This window comes from Pseudopipra pipra, chromosome 3 (assembly GCF_036250125.1).
Source record: "Pseudopipra pipra isolate bDixPip1 chromosome 3, bDixPip1.hap1, whole genome shotgun sequence".
Taxonomy (NCBI): domain Eukaryota; kingdom Metazoa; phylum Chordata; class Aves; order Passeriformes; family Pipridae; genus Pseudopipra; species Pseudopipra pipra.
Genome location: NC_087551.1, coordinates 19,403,349 through 19,421,897, shown reverse-complemented (window position 1 = coordinate 19,421,897; position 18,549 = coordinate 19,403,349). Strand labels below are relative to the sequence as shown.

The 18,549-nt window shown below is 38.4% G+C and overlaps 2 protein-coding genes across 3 annotated transcripts in view; one reads left to right on the top strand and one right to left on the bottom strand.

Moving 5' to 3' along the window:
- IARS2 (isoleucyl-tRNA synthetase 2, mitochondrial) overlaps positions 1 to 2,616 on the top strand; it is a 28,973-nt gene extending 26,357 nt beyond the window's left edge. Inside the window, exons 20-23 of the mRNA XM_064648169.1 lie at positions 350 to 495; positions 654 to 844; positions 1,929 to 2,073; positions 2,223 to 2,616. Coding sequence (XP_064504239.1) covers positions 350 to 495; positions 654 to 844; positions 1,929 to 2,073; positions 2,223 to 2,374 — 634 coding nt within the window. The 3' untranslated portion in view covers positions 2,375 to 2,616. The remainder of the gene's footprint in view (positions 1 to 349; positions 496 to 653; positions 845 to 1,928; positions 2,074 to 2,222) is intronic.
- A 198-nt stretch (positions 2,617 to 2,814) lies between these two features.
- RAB3GAP2 (RAB3 GTPase activating non-catalytic protein subunit 2) overlaps positions 2,815 to 18,549 on the bottom strand; it is a 45,880-nt gene continuing 30,145 nt past the window's right edge. For both annotated transcript variants that reach the window (XM_064648167.1, XM_064648168.1), the window contains exons 20-35: positions 17,850 to 18,063; positions 16,351 to 16,448; positions 15,431 to 15,536; positions 14,260 to 14,420; positions 12,860 to 13,076; positions 12,350 to 12,523; positions 12,118 to 12,224; positions 11,110 to 11,176; positions 10,399 to 10,469; positions 8,758 to 8,793; positions 8,334 to 8,408; positions 7,881 to 8,099; positions 6,137 to 6,226; positions 5,834 to 6,052; positions 4,989 to 5,147; positions 2,815 to 4,714 (exon numbers count right to left, since the gene is read on the bottom strand). In XM_064648167.1, the coding sequence (XP_064504237.1) occupies positions 4,568 to 4,714; positions 4,989 to 5,147; positions 5,834 to 6,052; positions 6,137 to 6,226; positions 7,881 to 8,099; positions 8,334 to 8,408; positions 8,758 to 8,793; positions 10,399 to 10,469; positions 11,110 to 11,176; positions 12,118 to 12,224; positions 12,350 to 12,523; positions 12,860 to 13,076; positions 14,260 to 14,420; positions 15,431 to 15,536; positions 16,351 to 16,448; positions 17,850 to 18,063 (2,160 nt within the window). In that variant the 3' untranslated portion in view covers positions 2,815 to 4,567. The remainder of the gene's footprint in view (positions 4,715 to 4,988; positions 5,148 to 5,833; positions 6,053 to 6,136; positions 6,227 to 7,880; positions 8,100 to 8,333; positions 8,409 to 8,757; positions 8,794 to 10,398; positions 10,470 to 11,109; positions 11,177 to 12,117; positions 12,225 to 12,349; positions 12,524 to 12,859; positions 13,077 to 14,259; positions 14,421 to 15,430; positions 15,537 to 16,350; positions 16,449 to 17,849; positions 18,064 to 18,549) is intronic.

The window sequence follows — 18,549 nt, the reverse complement described above, 5'->3', positions numbered from 1 at the left end:
GTCTTTAGTTGCCAGAATGTGAGTAAAGGGTGGTAGAGGGGGGAAATAAAAAAAAATCCCTAATGCCAAGTTTTACAGTTGAACCAGAACAAAGGGCTGACAGCTGCAGGCTCAACTCCCTGATGACAGATTCTCTCTGTACAAATTAACAGGTACAAAATGGCCTTTCCTGTGACAATGTGGCTGTATATGCAGATGGTCCTGTCCGTAGCCCACTGTGCTCGCCTAGGAAGGGCTCTTAAGAGAAGCTTTTCTTAGGGTCAGACTTCTGTACTCATGGCTATCCTGGAAGTGTGGCTCTTGAGCATGAACACAGGAATACTTTCCCAGTTTCATGGCTGTCTTGCAGGCTCTATTGTGAAGAAGCAAAAGATCCCAAGCGTCGCTCGTGTCAAACCGTGCTAGCGGAGGCTTTAGATGTAGTGGTCCGGTCCTTTGCACCAATCCTTCCTCACTTGGCAGAGGAGGTTTTCCAGCACATCCCTTATAAGAAAGGTAAAGCACATACAATATCTACAGAGTTCTTTTAGTGCACTGTTTAACTGCAGAGTTAAAAGAAATGCAAATGCAGAGATGTGCCATTCTTTTTTATTCATTTAATAGACACTCGAATAGAAAGAATAAACTAAGAATTCCTTTATTTTGCTTTCAAGACTCAGAGGGTGTGTTTCGTACCGGCTGGATTAATGCAAGCTCAGCATGGAAGAAGCCTGGCATTGAGGAAGCAATAGAAGGTGCTTGTGCAATGAGAGACTCTTTCCTTGGGTCCATCTCTGGCAAGAATGCTTTGGAATATGAAGTCATCATTGTAATTGAGCCTGGATTGCTGTTTGAATTAATGGAGGTAAAAAATGCAACTAAGAATAGTGTTGTCTGTGTGAAAAATACTAATTTCTGTAAACTTTCTTCTGCTTTTTACTTGCCAGAAATCCACAGAAGAGTTGAGGTTGGAAGGGACTGCTGGAGCCTGTAGAGCCCGAGCCCCTTGCTCAGGCAGGCTTAGTTAGAACAAGTTGCCCGGGATTGTGTCCAGTTGGGTTTTGAATACTTCTGAGGATGGAGACACCACTGCCACTCTGGGCTACCTGTGCCAGTGTTTGACCACCCACACAGTAAAAAGTGGGTTTATGTTTTCTTGGAGAAGGATCATCTTCAACCTGCTGGCAGTGCTCTTTCTAATGCAGCATCCTACTGTGGAATGCTGCTGGCCTTCCCCATTGGGAGAGCAGAATGCTGGCTCATGGTCAGCTGTGTGGCCACCAGCTTTCCAGCCAGCTGGGGCAGAGCTCAGTGAGATTGCCAGCCAGTTTCTCCATCCCACTGAAGTTCCTCTGATTAACAGCACAGCCAGCTGGTGTGTCAGCCCCTCCTTGGAGCACTGTCAGCAGCAGACTTGCTGAGGGTGTGCTCTGCCCCAGCACCCAGCTTATTAGTGAATAGATTAGAAAGTACTGGACCCCATATTGACCCCTGGGCTACACCACTAGTGACTGGCCTCCTTAAAGCACCTGTGCTAGTGCCAGTGTTCCTCCAAAGTCATCTGCTTTCTTGATATGAGGGCCAAAGTAAACTGCAGAGAGAACCTTCACACTGCAGTTCAAGTCTGTACTCCTGCTCCTGGCAGGAGTAAAGAAATTAGACTCTTGGTTCAAATCATCCACTCGAGTAGGAGCCATGGTTTTGCATTTGTTTTATAGAATGGAACATCTTAGAGTTTGCAGGGGTAGATGCCACTTTGGGTGCTGGACTTTACAGAACTATAGATATACACATATTTAGACACGTGTGTAAACAAGTTGTGCTCTCTCCCTGACAAGGCTCTGACAGCTGCTGCAATCACATACATAGCAATTGATTTTTGCTTTAACATCTTCTAGCAGAAGGAACAAAAACAGGTTGCAAGTCTGAATGTTCCCTCTCTTCTCTAGGCACTGCAGGCTGAAGAAACTTCTACTGATTCACAGCTGAATGAGATAATGATGGCTTCCCAGACAACCCTGCTGAGCGAGCTACCCAAAGAAACACCTGCAGATGCAAACATCACCAAAGGGACCTTTCTGATTAACTTGGAAGGTAAGAGAACTATTCCAGACAGGCTACAGCACTAAGCAGCTGGTTCTTTCCTGCACTACAACATACTTGGTGTTCACAACATTATATGTATAGCTGAGTTTTACCTACAGCTACAGCCTCTCTCTCAGCAATAACACTTCCTTTAACAGGTGGTGACATCTGTGAACAATCTTCCTATAAAGTTATAGCCCGACCAATTGCCAAAGCCAAATGTCCTCGCTGCAGGAAATACACGTCCGACTCCTCAAGCACTCCCTGCCCACGGTGCCTGAACGTCCTTGCTGGAAAAGGGAGCACGTGAAGACAAAATGTCTGTGCTCAAGCTGCTCCCAAGTCCTGAGTATGGAAGTCTAACATAGCAATGGCTAACCAGCAGGTCTGCATACTGAAACCTGTAGAACCAGATGCTTGAGCCCCAGCCTGAGCAGAAGTATCATGTATTTTGGGGAACCTTATGTGTATATATATATATGTATATATATATACACACACCTACTTGTGTATATCACTTTCCAGCTTAATAAAAAGGGTGGTTAAAAATAACTGACTGATTTACTTGTTCTTAGCACTTCCATTTAAGTGAAACTCCCCTGTAAACCAGCTCTTGTATAACTTTTATACTGTCAGCTAGTAGTTCTGCAGAACCCTAGAGAACCCTGCTACACTGGAGTGTGTACTCTTGTAAAAACAGAAGAAAAAGTGATGACCACCACTCCCAAAAGAGAAGGAAAAAAACCACAATGAAATCTCAAATTTTATTTAATCAATTTACACAAATCCACAGCAAATTAGACACAAAATAGCACTATATACAGAGTATTACTTACAATACATTACAGATTTGACTGGCGTAGTGTGTCAGCTCTGATGTGATACTCAGTTACAGTAAAATCCTTTACACAGCTGTACCAGAATCAAGGAATGTAATGCAGCTAAGAAGCACTTCTGGTTCTCCTCGGGTTCCACGATGACCAAATCTCAAGCCTCCTCCTTTCTGCCTAAGTATGAAGTGCTGCCAGGCAAGGTGGTCGAGTCACCTGTACAATATTGCCATCTCCCATTTCTCCCTTACAGCTGTTTTACCCTCAGTTATGGAAGTCAGTAGAGAAGTACATGGAACATAGACCAGGGCTGGCACTTACTTTTACTGGAATTCCTGCTATTCTTTGCTCCATCTGCAGGAAGTCAAACATTTGGTATTAAATCAAGAAGCTGCCATCAGGAGTGCAGGGATAGGAAGTGGGGATGTGGAACAGATGAAGGAGGCTGTATGGAACAAGCCACCTGCACAACCTTTTTTGTGGGGGGAAGTCTAATCCTTAGATGACAGCAGCACATACTTCAGAAGGAAAAAGACCAAATTCTAAATTCTGTCTCCAGCAAGGCAGAATATTACGAATGTTTTTTACACATAATGCAAGAGGAGCAGGTTACAAGACAGAGCTGTTGATTTCAGCTGACTTCAAGACAAAAACAGTTTACACCAATTTCATTTTTCTCTCCTGGCTTCCTTCAGGCAGACAGTGAACAGTAACTGATGCAAAATAATGATGTTCAATTCTACTCCAATAGTGAAGATGCTCACTATGTGGTTCCCTGTAGGTACCGTCAATAGAAGTGTTTATTTAAGGCTAAAGTACTCAGTACTACAGATCTTCAGAGAAGTTGGATCAACTTTTCAAGCATTTTTGACTACAAGTTAACATGTGCAGAGATTGATAGCAATACTACGTCTTCTACAGTGATAGGATGGAGGAACAATCTTACAGTAAGACATTCCTTGACCTACTTAAACTCAGCAGAGCTTAATAATAATGGAGAGGGATGTAAATCCAGTTTTAGCTGAAGCCCAGCAGCCTAGAGACAATACTGGGAGATCCAGACTAAAAGATGAGTCCATATTCATGTCTGGAGAATTGGATTCTCCTTCCCAGGCTGTTCTCCCTTTGTATGAGGCCCCAGCACATTCGATCCTATGTCTAGTGCAGTTGTCATTCTCACATGTAATGCAGTTACAAGGCATGAGCCCAACACCAGCTCTAGCTTCAGAAAAAGCAGTATTGGCTTTACATGGTAACTTCAGAGACTGAAGTTCTTCTTGGGTCTAATTCTAAAGCTTCTTTTGAGAAACAAATCATACATGGAACATTGAAACTGCAGCAGTTACTGCCAGCATGAAATACAGAATTTCACAAGATGTGCTTTTGTTAAGAGACTAAAACTGCTGTCAAATATACCCAATTCAAACAACTGCATAAAGCACTCAAGTTAGAAATAAATAACAAAGCAGTTCAGATACTGACAAGTGTACTAGGAACTAAACATATTCGTACTAGTGCAGAATTTAAAATATACTCCAATTTAAAATTACCTTCCGAAATTCTGGGGTGGGGAGCATTTGTTCTTTTCGTTGCTTAACAAGAGCTACATGGAAGTTTCCCCTGTAAAGTTCAGCCTCTTTGTGTAAAACCATGCACTGTCCCTGTGCAGCAGATCACGCCGGGATGGCCTCCACAGCCTCGATGAGGTTCAGGGCCAGGCTGTACTGCCCGTGGTTCTCCGGCAGGTGCTCGATGACCTTGTTAACCAGCTTCGCTGTTGTTGCAATTGGCACTTCTACATTTTGAAGTTCCTTGGGGTCCTGTGTAACACAGTAAACACAGCATTAGAGTAATTTTGCAGATTAGCCTTCCAGAACTTGCATAAAACAGATTGCTTAAGTTTATAAACAATTAAGCTGATGCTTTGACCCATGAAACTGCTTTACCCTCCCTGAAACAGAGTTTGCATGAGGAAAATCGGGAACAAATCCTTGTTTCTATGATTAAGAAACAGCCATTGAGATGTAATCTCTGTCTTGATGAAAAGAAGCTTCTGAAAAATCAACCTGTTTTCCAAAATTGAGCTTAACTTACCATGGCTTTGAGCCACGTACAGAGTGTTGGAGGAAGCCTAGTGAGGAGCTCCATGCCCTCCTTTGTCTGCCCATGGAGTAAAACAAAGGCCAACCTCTGCCCAGCCAGGATGAGCAGCTGTGATGCAAGCACTTCTTTGTCAGCCACCTGAAGAAAGGCCTGAAAACAGAAATGTAAGGCACTAGAAACCATTTCAGCATGACACAGCTCACTCATCTGGAGGCCTGAAAAGTGGTATCAAAATGAGTTGCTCAATACTAAAAGGACAAATAGTTTTTGATACTGTTTCTTGTGCTGTGTTACTGTAATGAAGCACATTCAGAGCCTCAGAGCAGCAGAAGGGTAAACAAAGGCAGAGAATTGCTCTGTACTTTACACAGTGATTAGCATGAGCACAAGATCTGTTTTACAGTTCAGCAACATATTCCTGACTTCCATATAATCTCTTGTTTGGTTTTACCCTCAAGGAAGGGGAGGGTTTTTTTGTATTAAGTTTTTTTTTTTTTCTTTTCTGAAAGAGATTACAGGCAAAAAAAAAAGCAAATTCTTGAAACTATCAAATATAATAAAATAAAAAAGGCCATGCTGGTTTAGACCAGCCATATAACTCCCTGTCATGTTTCCATGTATACACAGATTCTCACTGGGGGGAAAGGAAAAATTTGGGTAATTATCTGTCTTAAAAAAATACTTTTACAGTCTCTAACTTTTCAGCGTGGGGATTTGTCGAGCTTCATAAATCCTGCCTAACCCTTCCAGGCATCTTAAGTAAGTGAAAAAGTAATTTTAGCAGAATATATGACATAATGTTGTACTGATTTAAAAACTCTAAAAGCTGCCGTTACCTCTTCACCGAGATGATCCATCCCATAACTGTACAGTTCACAGACATAATGCCTTTTGACCAGATCCTCAGAGATCTGAAGATACTGAGCCAGGTCTGCAGCCAAAGTTGGCCAATTCTTCCCCTTTTCAAAAGGAAACAATTCCTCTTCTGAGACTTCTTTGTCCTTTTGTGATGAACACAGTGTTTGAACCGCTGCACTCACAACTTTGAGCAAGAACTGGGAAGCAAAAATTGCAGGTTACTTCAGTATTATTTGAAATTTTATAAGTTTAAGAATTTAGAGTGCAAAACTTACACCTACCTGTTGTCGTATGGATAACACATTTGGATCCATATCCCCACTAGGTAGCAGCTGAATTGATGTGAGGTCTTTAAAAAATGCATTTTTGCCCTAAAATTGAGAACCAGAGACAGGCCTCAGGGATACAGGGGAATACAAACAATCCATTTTGATCTAATACTAAGCAGCCCACTTACTAATTTGCACTGCATCTTCTGTTTTGCTTTGAGGACAAAAATTACTACTGTAAGTTAAAGCCACAGAAAAATCCAAACTTCTGTTCATGCAATCGTAACATGTCAAGGATTTCCTTTCAAACTTAAAACCACCTGCTTACTAAATTAGGTAGCTGATACCAGCTGGAGTTGAAATTTGGATATATTTCCTGATCCCTGACTTTACACCAACATGTCAAGTAGGAAGAAATGCAAAATAGCTTATAGGAATATACATTTTATGTATTACCTACTGGTATAGTTGACACTGCTTAATTGTAAGGTCATTTGAACTACAGATCAATCAAATTTCAGGTAAAGTCCTGAATGATGGAACACAGTAGCCCTTGTTCCAGCCCACCATGCTCCAGCCAAATATGCTCAATGCCAAATATCTCTGGAAGTCCTGCTCTGCACCACTGCAGGCAGAAGGGAAACTGGTACCAGTGCTATGTTAAAGGACAGCACTGAATGTGTAGGTTTAGTTAGTGACTTGCCCTATCACAAATTAGGTAGTAAACAGTCTTTGAAACTTTTAACCACCTTTTCAGCCATCAGTCAAAATTCTCTAAAGACCTGTTAGAGATTCTCTCAGAAAGCTCACACAGCAAAGGGAAATCTTGAGTCAAGTGAAGGAAAAAAGGCAGCGGCTGAGAATAACAGTTGTGTGCAAAAGAAAGGCAGGACAGGAGCAGGACCCAATTTTGCATTTTTAAATGACAAAAAGTAGTAAAATGCCTTCTGCTAACAGATAAGCAAAAAGAAAAATGTATAAAACCAATGGAATTTGACTAATGGCAACCAGACTCAGATATTCATCAGTTTACAGACAAACAAGAACCTATGGCAAAAGGAGAGCAATATTCTGCATTTATTAAATTTCAGGAAATCATTAAGAAATCCATGCTGTCTTACAGGATTAAATAATTTTCTCCCCAGCAGGAATTAAATGACATTGTACACAAGTACTTTGTGTTTAGATTTTCTTAAAATTCTAGTGTGGTAAAGCTAGGAGGAGGAGGAAAGCTCAATTTCTGGTACCTGCTTTGTATCAGGGTCAAGCTCTGACTGCAGATATACTGCATTTTAAGTGCAGTGACTTTTTGTAAGTGGTTTATATGGGTTAAATGACAAGTTGTTTATTCACTTTGAGATGCTCAGAATTCTGAAATAATCATGAGCAATAATGGATACAACGGTGACACTAACATAACATTTCTGACCTTTAAATATTTGTGTTTTCACTGATCTGGCACTTCTCAAAGCAACTAGAAAAACCTGCCATCCAGTGTTCTTGACATGCAGTATTTTCAGGCCAGCTAGTTATTAAAGGGCTGATCTTCATGCATCACTACAAATCTTTTATTCATAAGGAAACACACAAGTTTGCGTCTCATTCTGAATTCCGGTGACAACTTCATTAATGCACCACAGTGGACTAAGCATCTTTCATAAAATTATGAACTGTTTAAAGAGTGAAAGCTAGCATATATTATAGAGATCAAGAAGAAGGATAGCAATATGAAAATATATTCTTTCAAAAGTCATACCTTGCTATCAAACAGCGTCAGAGGCTTCACACTCTTCAGGGAAAACCTCATGGTGGCATATAAGACAGTACACAACACAAACTGGTGTTCCACTAGTGGGTAGTGAATGCGTTTCTGCTCCAGGGCGAGTTCTACTATGGATACTGGTCCTTCTACTGACACCCAGGCATCTTCAGTGTCCAAGACAGGAGCCTGCATTTCATCACTAGTAACATCTGCCTGCCAGGGCAACACAGAAAAGCAGTCATGCACAAAATGTTATCTATACTGGCCTTCTCTCCAAAGGACACAGCTTTAACCACAAGTTCTCTGCACTGAAATGAAAATTTCCTATCGTCTAAAAGTTCATTAATATTTGAACTGAACGGTACTGAAGTTGGTAAAACCATAGCCTTTAAAATCAAATGTGAATCCATTAGTTCCTGACTTTCTATGGGAAAAATAAAAACTTACCTCCAGCAAAGTTTGCAGAAGTTCTGAACAGCAGCCAAGGAAAGCTGTCATCGCTGTGTCACTCATGCCTACATCCTGTTAACAAACAGTGTGATTTAAATTGTTTCAGTTGGAATTGAAACATGATTTTATTAGTTCTGTATGTTTGAGAAGACAGTTGTTAACAAACACAAAGTTTAGCTCAGTTTATTAACCTGTTATATTTAAATATAAACAAATACTCACTGAAGTACAACAAAGAATTAGAAGTAACATGAAAAATTGGAATAAAGTTAAATGTAGCCGTTTACAGTACTGTATCTCTAAGACTGAATCAAGTAATCCCATCTAGTAAATTTTATTTCCTGATCACATCAGTTGTCAGCATTAAATTTAGGGATTTCTATTTATTTCTCCCCACTTAGGCAAAAGTAGTATTACTTGCCCGTCTGCATAATCTGTCCTTTGGAGCTTTTCCAACCTGTTTAAAAAAATAAATTCATCATAACTAAGTAATTTTCATTGTAATATCTGTTACCCACATTTTAACCTTTTATTACTATTTTCCTAATACAAAATGAGAAAATAGTTCACTACAGCATGTCGCATATCTTGCTTTCAGCCAAAGATTTGATGCAGATTGTACAGAAATTAACATCACTGATGTCCATATTTAGTTCATCCTTCTTAAACCCCAGGATTAGAAATAAGGCCCTAAGGTCCTCATCCAAATCTTAAAGACAGCTAAGACATTCCCAGTGATTTCTAGAATACAGAACTAAAGCTGTAACACCAAGTGTGATATTAGAAAGAAACACTAGGGAATAAGGGAAGAGGAAAGGAAGAGTGAACACTCCACCATATTCACTGACATGGATAAGATCTAACAAGCAAGTTATTACATGGTTTCCATGCTTTTCCCATCTGAACTCTTCAGAAGTGACACCTCAGTCATATTCTGTTTAGGAATGTTACTACGAGGTCCAATTTCTACAGTGCTGCACAGGATGAAGCTCATACAGGTAAGTGGAAGTTCTCTATTCCACAGCACAACATAAAAGTAACGATTATAAAATCATGGCAGAGTCTGAACAACAGCTGAAGTGAGATTCCAGGGTCCCAAATTATGGGACTATTTAAACTCAAATTCAAGGGATCCATCATGGTGTTTCACAGTCTGAATTCAAGACAACTTTCAGCTGTCGATTTTGGGACTGATTAAATGCCAACAAATACGGAAACTCCATCTTTCTGGAAGCTGTGCTACTGCTTTGATAACATAAACCTTGAGAATTAATCATTGTCAACACTTCTCTTTGCATCTTGACTTTTGTGCTGAAAAACACTCAGCTGCTGCTGCACATCTGGCAAAGCAACAGGGAGATTCTCCCCACACAATTTAAACAGATCTATCACTTACTAGCACTACTCTTCCTAAGCTGTCTTCCAGTAAACAGATCCACTGCCTAGTTATTAGCATGAAAAAACTGAAATTTAGCAGGGACAAAAGACTGCTAAAATTCAAAGTAAACGAGCTACATACTAGAACAAAAGCTGAATTACAATAGTAGCAATAGTTAAAAGTGCTCAACAACATCCACCAAGTGTTCTGTGTTTTGCAGAATAAGAGCTTATATGTGCAAACCTTGGACCAACATTAGGAAAATTTGCTGCTTGTGGTAGTTTCGTGGTAGTAACTTAACAGGAAATAGGCACAGAGAAAACACTTCAAGCTGTTTTTTGTTTTCTAACAGAAATAAAAACTGTTTCACAAATATTTCTCATTTAGCAACTACAAACCAATAGTGCACTTAAGTTTCAGTACACATCAGCCAGTGTTGATCAGCTGCCTATAGCTGATCATTCAACAGATTTGGTATTTTAAAACATGCATTCCTCATCAATTTCAAGAGTTAGCTACATAAAGCAAATAAACAGTGAGGGTTTCCATGGCTAAATGAATGATATTCCAAATACTTTTAAAAACCAAAACATTGTTTATAAAATTGTTTATAAATACTGGTCTCACTTTTCATCTAAAAACAAAAGCACAGCCTCAAAAACACTGTCCCAATACTGCACTCACCTTGTCCATGAGATATGTAGCTGAAGAAAGCCTTTTTACTATGAATGTATTCCACATCATCAGAGCGATACCTGGAACAATCACACTTCTAAACTCCACATGAATAGAAAAGGGATCTTACAAGATGGTGAATAAAACAAGAAGGATTTGTGAGTTATCCTCACTGCTTTATACTTAGAATTTAGATTTCTCAGGAGGAGGCTCCCTTGGTGATCAAATACAGTCACAAGTGCAACGAATCATTGGTTAAAAATATTGTATTATGCAGACTGGGTTAAACACTGTAGGTACACAGAAAGAGTGCACCTCATTTGCATACACAAATAGTCTACAAAAAAAGAAAATGGTCATCACATTCATTAAAACAGGGTATAAAAAAATATATGAAAAATAATTACTGCACTTGACATGTTTCACTATTTAAATACAAATAAAAAATCATTTCAAAGCAATTTTATTTTAAAATGTTTTTAGTTAAACATATTGACTTTATCTAACCAACTTATTTTCGCAGTTCTGATGGAAACTCATTGTGAAAAACAAAAGCTTGAATGCCAGCAGAAAGTTTTGAGGTGCTTTGTTTTTTTTTAAGACAAAATGGTCATCACTACTATATACTGCATACATTTACTCTAGTCAACAAACATCCATTCTTTCATTTTACAATTTCAACAAAGGTTAATTAATTATTAATAATAATTTTGTACTTACCATGCTGAACGTGAGCATTAATGATGCATCTTAGATGATCTATAGACCTTGTGAGAAAACATGCTTCCTTATGTAAAAAAAAAAAAAGGTAAAAGAACAAGTCATTACATTATTCAAAACTTGTTTGAAATGTAAATTATTAATTCTTAAAGGGTCCAGGTAGATTATCCTAAAGCTACTATTTTGAGAGTTATAAAACTTGTAACTTTTACTGATATTGCAACTTTCTCTACCCCTAATCTGACAAACACCATGTGCACATGGCAAAGTTTTTATCACTACTGTAATTTTAGGGGTTTTTTTGGTTGTTTTTTTTTTTAATATATCTACTGCTAACACACTCTTTGCTGAAAGGCACTTCCAATGACTGCAGTCATTTTTCAAATACAAAATTCCCTTTTGATAGATTAAATTTTCTCAATTTTGTTACGATGGAGTAAGTTCTATTTTACAGCAAGTTATGTTGCACAGATCTAAGGAGTGCTGATTTCAGCTTTAATATCATCTGAACTTAGGACAACGTTTTCCATTAGAGAAACTATAGGACAGGAGCAGAAAAGCAGAAAATTTTTATCTTTTCTGACAATTCCCAGCAGTGGCCAGGGAATCCAAGAACATTCAAGAAATCCCTCTCCTCCTTAAATAGAATGGATTCTAGTCTAAAAAATTTAGTATTCTGTGATCTCTTTCAGCATATCTAGAATGGAGAAAAAGCTCACCACTATTTTACAGTACCTAAACTGTTCCACACTTGCACAAAATACAGTCAAAATCCTTTTTCAAGCTGCTTACTTTCTTTTACCCAGTTTCCACACCACTACTTTTGAGAGTCTGATAGTCCTGGCATTGTGAAGTGCCATTCAGCCTCAGGACCTACATTCATCTTCTCTATTCAGTTTCTGCTTACCACTTACAACAGAAAAATCATAACTAGTAACTGCTTTCAAAGTCAGTTCATGCAATTCATGTTTTTATGACTCATACTCCGTGCAAATGAATTTCTCTTACCTCTGGGTCCTTATTCCACTGCACTACATATTCCCAAGAGCAATGTGCATGGAGTACATCCACTTCAAGACTACATGGAAATTGCTGATATGCAACTTGCAGCAGCTCTAGAAGAAGAAAATCTGAAGTTAGAAGAGAGACTTCTTTCCACTGTAATTTCTGCTACAAAGCAGCAACTAAAACACCTCTGGCAGAAATTTATAATTTGAAAAATTCATGCTATTTTTCTTACCTAGGATTGTTTCCAAGCCTGCATCTGCTTCTGGTTCCTCAAGAAAAAGGTTATTATGCATTTCTACAGATTCTTCAGTACTATCTGTATTGGTTTTGTATTGAGCCAAATTCAGTACAAGAGGACTGAAGCCTTGCTTAAAAACCCACTTTGCTACAGTGTCAGCAATACCTCCTAAGATAATAAAAAAAGAAGAAAAAAAAAAGTATGAGGTATAGCCAATGTATTGCAGATTATGATTCAGAATCTAAGGACAAGAAAAAACACAGGAATTTTAACTAATACCTTTAATTACATAAGGATAACTCTACCATTTTAAGAACTTTAAAGTCATACATTTTTACAACTTTAAAGCACTATTCTACATCATGTGCATTGTTTTTTTAATTAAGAATGGTAGCCAGTAGAACAATTTCCAGTGCAGTGTACATCATTACACAGGTAAGGATGGCTCAGAAGTCTATTAGAAAGACAATTAACAATGTCTCCAAGAGAAAAAAAAAAATGTACCTTTTCCAGCTTCAAGCAATTTCTTTACAGACAGCCTGCCCAAAGGCTCAGTCTGGAGTGATGAAACTCTTTTTGTCCTTTTGGTCACTTTGCTGTGCAGTAGTGTTTGAAGTATCAGACAATCCTCTAACTGTTTCAGCAGAAGCTTCCAGTATTCAGTATCAAGGGAAAGTGCTTCCCAGGATTCCGTGTCTGAACCTACAACTATTTGGGAAAACTAACAGAACATATGAACTGATTTAGGTCTGTTCACTTAAAGCAGCACAGTTTCGTTTACAAAAAAATTATAACCGAAAGCTATAGCCCAAGGCTTACTGCTTTTTAAAGAATAATTTAGTTCAAAATATGCATTAACTGCTATGCAAAGATAAGTGAACATCTCGCACTTCTCAAAAGATGCACAGATCCTTAAATAAAAGCCTAAGGGAATAAAACAATCTAAAAGATCATCTTCCCTTTATAATTTTCTGTTTAGTCAAAAAGTGGCTTAGAATCCCTTCAAAAATATTTCCTTTTAAATCCTTCACTCTATACACCTTTGCTACATGTATGAATAATCCACCTATATTTCCACATCCTACCACCATACTAAAAATTCTTTACTGTGAGGGTGTAGAGGCACTGGCACAGGTTGCCCAGAGAAGCTGTGGATGTCCCATCCCTGCAAGTGTTCAAAGCCAGGTTGGATGGGGCTCTCAGCAACCTGGGCTAATGGAAAGTGTCCATTGGCCCATGGCATCATTTGGGGTTGAACCCAAATGATCTTTAAGGTCTCTTCCAAACCAAACCAAGGTTCTATTTACAAGACTGCATATCACCTAAGCCCCATATAATCTGTAGTAAAACACACATATGCCCAATACTGTTTAGAAATGGACTAACATTTTCCATCTTGAATTGCAACGCTGTGCAGTTTCACAGTCTTAATCACAACTTTGTGAAGATATTTATTGCCAAGAAAACCAAACACCCATCACCTTAAGAAGGGATAGTAACATAAGTCCTATAAAAATTAAACAGTATGCTTAAAAAAATAAAATCACATGAACGTGTTAAAACAGGTTTACCACCCAAAGTTCAGTGCACTTAAATTTATGTGGAAGCTGTGTAGGCTTTAAGATTGTCAGCATCCTTTGCTATCACGAGAAAAACTCAATGTACTGTTTCCATCACATATTTAAATATGTTTTGTCAATTATTTCAATATATCATTAATTCACCTCAGCATAGTATTCTTTAAGTTCAAATGCAAATTTTCAGGCTTGCAGGATGGCATGCTTATGCCCATGTTAGAATGGCAACAAATGAACACTGAGGATGTTCTTCTATTACAAAGACAACAATTTGCACGGAACTGATGTATTAAATAAAATAGAAGGAGCAGGTCCCAGACGACTCACCTTTTTCTCTGTCACACTGTCGATTATCTGTGCAGTTACAGAGTGTCCAACGTGAGCAGACAGCAAGGCACCTGCGTTATTTTCAGACTGAACACAGGCCGTGCGCATTTGCTGCCACCAGGGGGAAACCGACTGAGTGTCCCATGACTCATCTATAGCGACTGAAGGGAAAGGGAGAGCAGGAAACAACTTGGATCACTAGGTGTCAAAACTAGTACAGTAGCAACCAACCCTGAAACCAGTACTAATTAATACAGCTTGTATTAGGAGCAATTTCCAATTATTCTACATTATCATTTTTTTACATGTTTCCAATTACTCTACATTATCATTTTTTATATATGCAGCACAAAATTTCTACATTGTACAATTTCTACATTCCACTTCAACTGAAAATGGAAAGCGAATCACTCATTCTCCAAAATTCATCTGTAGGAAACAGACAGTAGATCTAGATCACTAGATAGCAAACCTGCTGTGTGCTTACTAGATCTAAGGAATAGTACAAAAAGACACTTCACAATGCAGACAGCTTCTTTTGTGATTTCAAACTGTCTCTCTTCAGCCTGCCTCATGTTCAGCAGCATTAATTTATTCAGACAGCAGCAGCAGCTTATTCATGCTTTCAGTGTCAAACTGATAATGGTGCCCCTATGGTGAAGTATATATAAGGGAACCTGGCACAGACTTACCCATAGCAGCTCTGTGTGAGGTAGGAGAATCAATATTCATTTATATGTACAACCTACCCCCAACAATGGCAAACTGACTTTACAGAGTACTCCTCGAGTTACAGAGATGTTTAATATACAAATGCTGCTAGAATAACAGTGTCTCAAGAACATCTGAGAGTCAGTCAGCACCAAGTAGAGACAGGACTATACATCCCAAAAATGTGAGGAAAGTGGGCTGGACAGCTGCCTTCTGGTGCCAAATAGAAGTTGTGTCAACTTAGTGTTGAGTGAAAATACAAGGCATGAAACAGGCCTTTAACTGTGGCACTCTTTAGATTTTTGCTGTATTTTTAGTTAGCCCATAAACATGCAGCACTTAGTTCTGGTACATAATTTGTGAGGCAGAAAAACCCTAACTGATAATACAGGCTAGTCAGAGTAGTAGATTTCTAATAATAGTAACAGTTGCATTTAGGTATTCCAAATGCACATCTCACCTTTCATTTTGCTCAGAAGTGACAGCATAGTGTGAAGGCAACTGACAGAATCTGGTTTGTCTAGAATATCTTTTTCCTTAGAAAGCCATAAATTGAGAAGGAGTGACTGTAAGAAAAGAGAATATGGAATTAAAGCAATAGAATGAAAGTCTAATATTGTAATATACCTAATGCAAACACTTTCTCAAACAAATTTTGTGTTACAGAGCATAAATGTTACATCCATGAACCATTATATTAACACAGGAAGTTAAAAATATACTGCATAAGGCACACTGTGACAGATTTTGAAATTAAACAATACCATCTCTAGCTTTAATTTAGAAAGATATCCTAGAAAACATTCTCTTTTAAAGGCTCAACTTGGCAAACATTAGTAGTTATTAATGTTACAGCTGAAAACCTTAACATGGGCAAATAATACTGAAATAAACATTTCCATCATTAAGTAGTGGATGGAGATAAAGTAGCACAGAACTACAATTACATGTGGATGAAAGATAAAGATGATTGTCTGAACACTACTAATGATTCTAAAAAATTTACTTTTCTTTTAAATTTCCTTATTTGCTTGCAAAAAGGAATTCTAACAAATTAATTAGTCCCTGAAATTACCTACTCTCATAATTTTTGCTTCTTTGTAGAAGAAATGTTCAGCAAAATGTTATAACACTTGTAGTTCTAAATGCATATTCTAGACATTCCAACATTTTCTACTGGAGAATTTTCTTTTCTTTTTTTTTTGGTATCTCTTAACTGAGAAATACAAATATGAGCAACTAAAGAACTGAATGTGGGAGGATTTGAACACAGCCTGAACACAACATTATTCCAAGAATCAACATGCAGAATTTTTCTTTTCAATGTTTTGTTTTCAAAATACTAATTCAAAGTTTTAAATTACGCAATAAGTATCTTACCAACAAGGTTTGTGGAGTAAAACCTGCTGATTCCAATGCATCACACATTTCCTCTATGGAACTCTCCCCACACAAACACTTCCAGAAGAAAAAGCTGCCTGAAGCAAAAAATCAGTTGACATTATAAATGGCATCTAAAGTCACAGTCTTTCCCCTCACACTTATGTGGAAGATAATCTATTGATCAGATCACACTGAGTGCAATACAAAGGACTAAGTTACATCCAGGATACCCTGATGGTTTACCCTTAGTGGATAAGAAGGTTCGTTATACAGGACACAAGTGTCCTACTTTCCATGACTCCTGCAGTGGCAGGATTTATAACAAAACAAAGGTTATTGTACTGTTTGTATCCCCTGGTTTCAGCAGGGATGGAGTTGGTTTTCTTCCTAGTAGCTGATACAGTGCTGTGTTTTGGATTTAGGATGAGAACGATGTTGCTAACACACTGATGGTTTAGCTGTTGTTAGGTATTATTTACACTAATTTAAGGACTTTTCAGCTTCTGGCACCACTGCTCACCCCTCCAGGCTGGGGAGCAAAACAACTGGGAGGAGACACGGCCAGGACAGCTGGCTGAACTGGCCACAGGGATATTCCATACCATATGACATAATTTTAAGTACATAAACCAGGGGGAAAGGTGGCTGGGGGCTCCTAGGTATCAGTCAGCAGGTGGTGAGCACTGTGAATCACTTGCTTTGTATACTATAATTCTTTTATGATCATCATTATTATTACTTTCACTTCCTTTTCTGTCCTATTAAACTGTCTTTATCTTAACCCACAAATTTTGCTTCTTGGGATTTTTCCCCTTTGCCCTACTGTGAAGGGGAAGGGGGAGAGAGCACAAGCACCTCTGCGGTGTTCACCTGCCCACCAGGTTAAACCACAACAGTCTTTTCTGATGCCCAACATGGGGCACAAAGGGTTGACACAATGACAGATCTGACCAGAGCATGTTAAAATAAATTTGTTATAAGCAATTTGTTATTCTAGTTTAATAGTCAGTGGTCACAATGCTGATGTATTTGCTCTCAGAGTTGCTTTTTATGCAACACGTTAATTGCTGTACATGTTCCCTGCTGTGCTGTTTGTCACTTCTGGGAGCTGGGTTCAGGTTACAGCGACACAGTAAGATCCCTGGTCATGACACTCAATGGTATTTGTCCTCAGCATCTCTGTCCCTCGGGAGCCATCCAGCGGAAGCTCTTCGCAATTACACCTTTTCTCCTCCAAGAGCCCATCCAGGGGGAAATGACTTCCTCCACCTTCCCCTCCTCCTCCAGATGAATCACAATCGTTCTCTGTTCAACAATGCTCAGTACCCTCCAGGGGAAGTAAAGGTTTCTGGATTTCATGGCAAAGTGACAGGCACTGTTACATACTTCTTCAAGGCAAGACAGGCTGAAGGCCCCCAAATTAAGGCTAAGATATTTATAGAATCTTAGATTATAATCAGTCTGAGTAATTTGACAAACAGTTCAACACCTCTTACCTAAAGCCACATATTCTCTGTCTTCCATACTTTTCACATTAATCACATCCTTTTCATATTCCAAATATTCCAAGAACATTTTCACAGACAGTATGTCATCCTTCTCATCAGAAAACTGTACAGTGGTTTGAGTATTTTCTTTCTTGTAGTTCTCCAGTAAAGTTTCGAGCCTATGAAAATCTTTTTCTTCAAGCCGAAGCAGTTTAGCCAAGTCCTTAAAAGCAAAAGCCAAAAAAAAATACCACATCACAAGACTTATACAAATGGATGGTTTTCAAAACATAGTAAAAACTAAAAAAGGCAGAAGTCAAAATATTTCATCTTGAACATTAAAAAGGTCTTTCAAAAGGTCCAAAATGATTGAATAATCTCCAAAGCAGTTATTCACATAGCTCAAATGAAGACCTTGTCTAGCTTCCTTTTTAAGGACTAGAGCAGATATATTTCCCATTTTTAGATCATGCTTTTGGTATAACAATTGCCCATCAAGCAAAAAAGCCTATATAATACCGGTATGGCTTTTATAAATGTATAAGCAGCTTTACAAATTATATCAAAAGCAAGCCAAATTATGCTGCTACAAAAACAAATATCAAAATTTTTAACTTCTACTGGACCCAGAATATCCCTCCAAAACCAAGAATAGGCTATGTACTTTCGATAAAGGACTGAAAACAGGAGATCCTGGTTCTACTTTAAT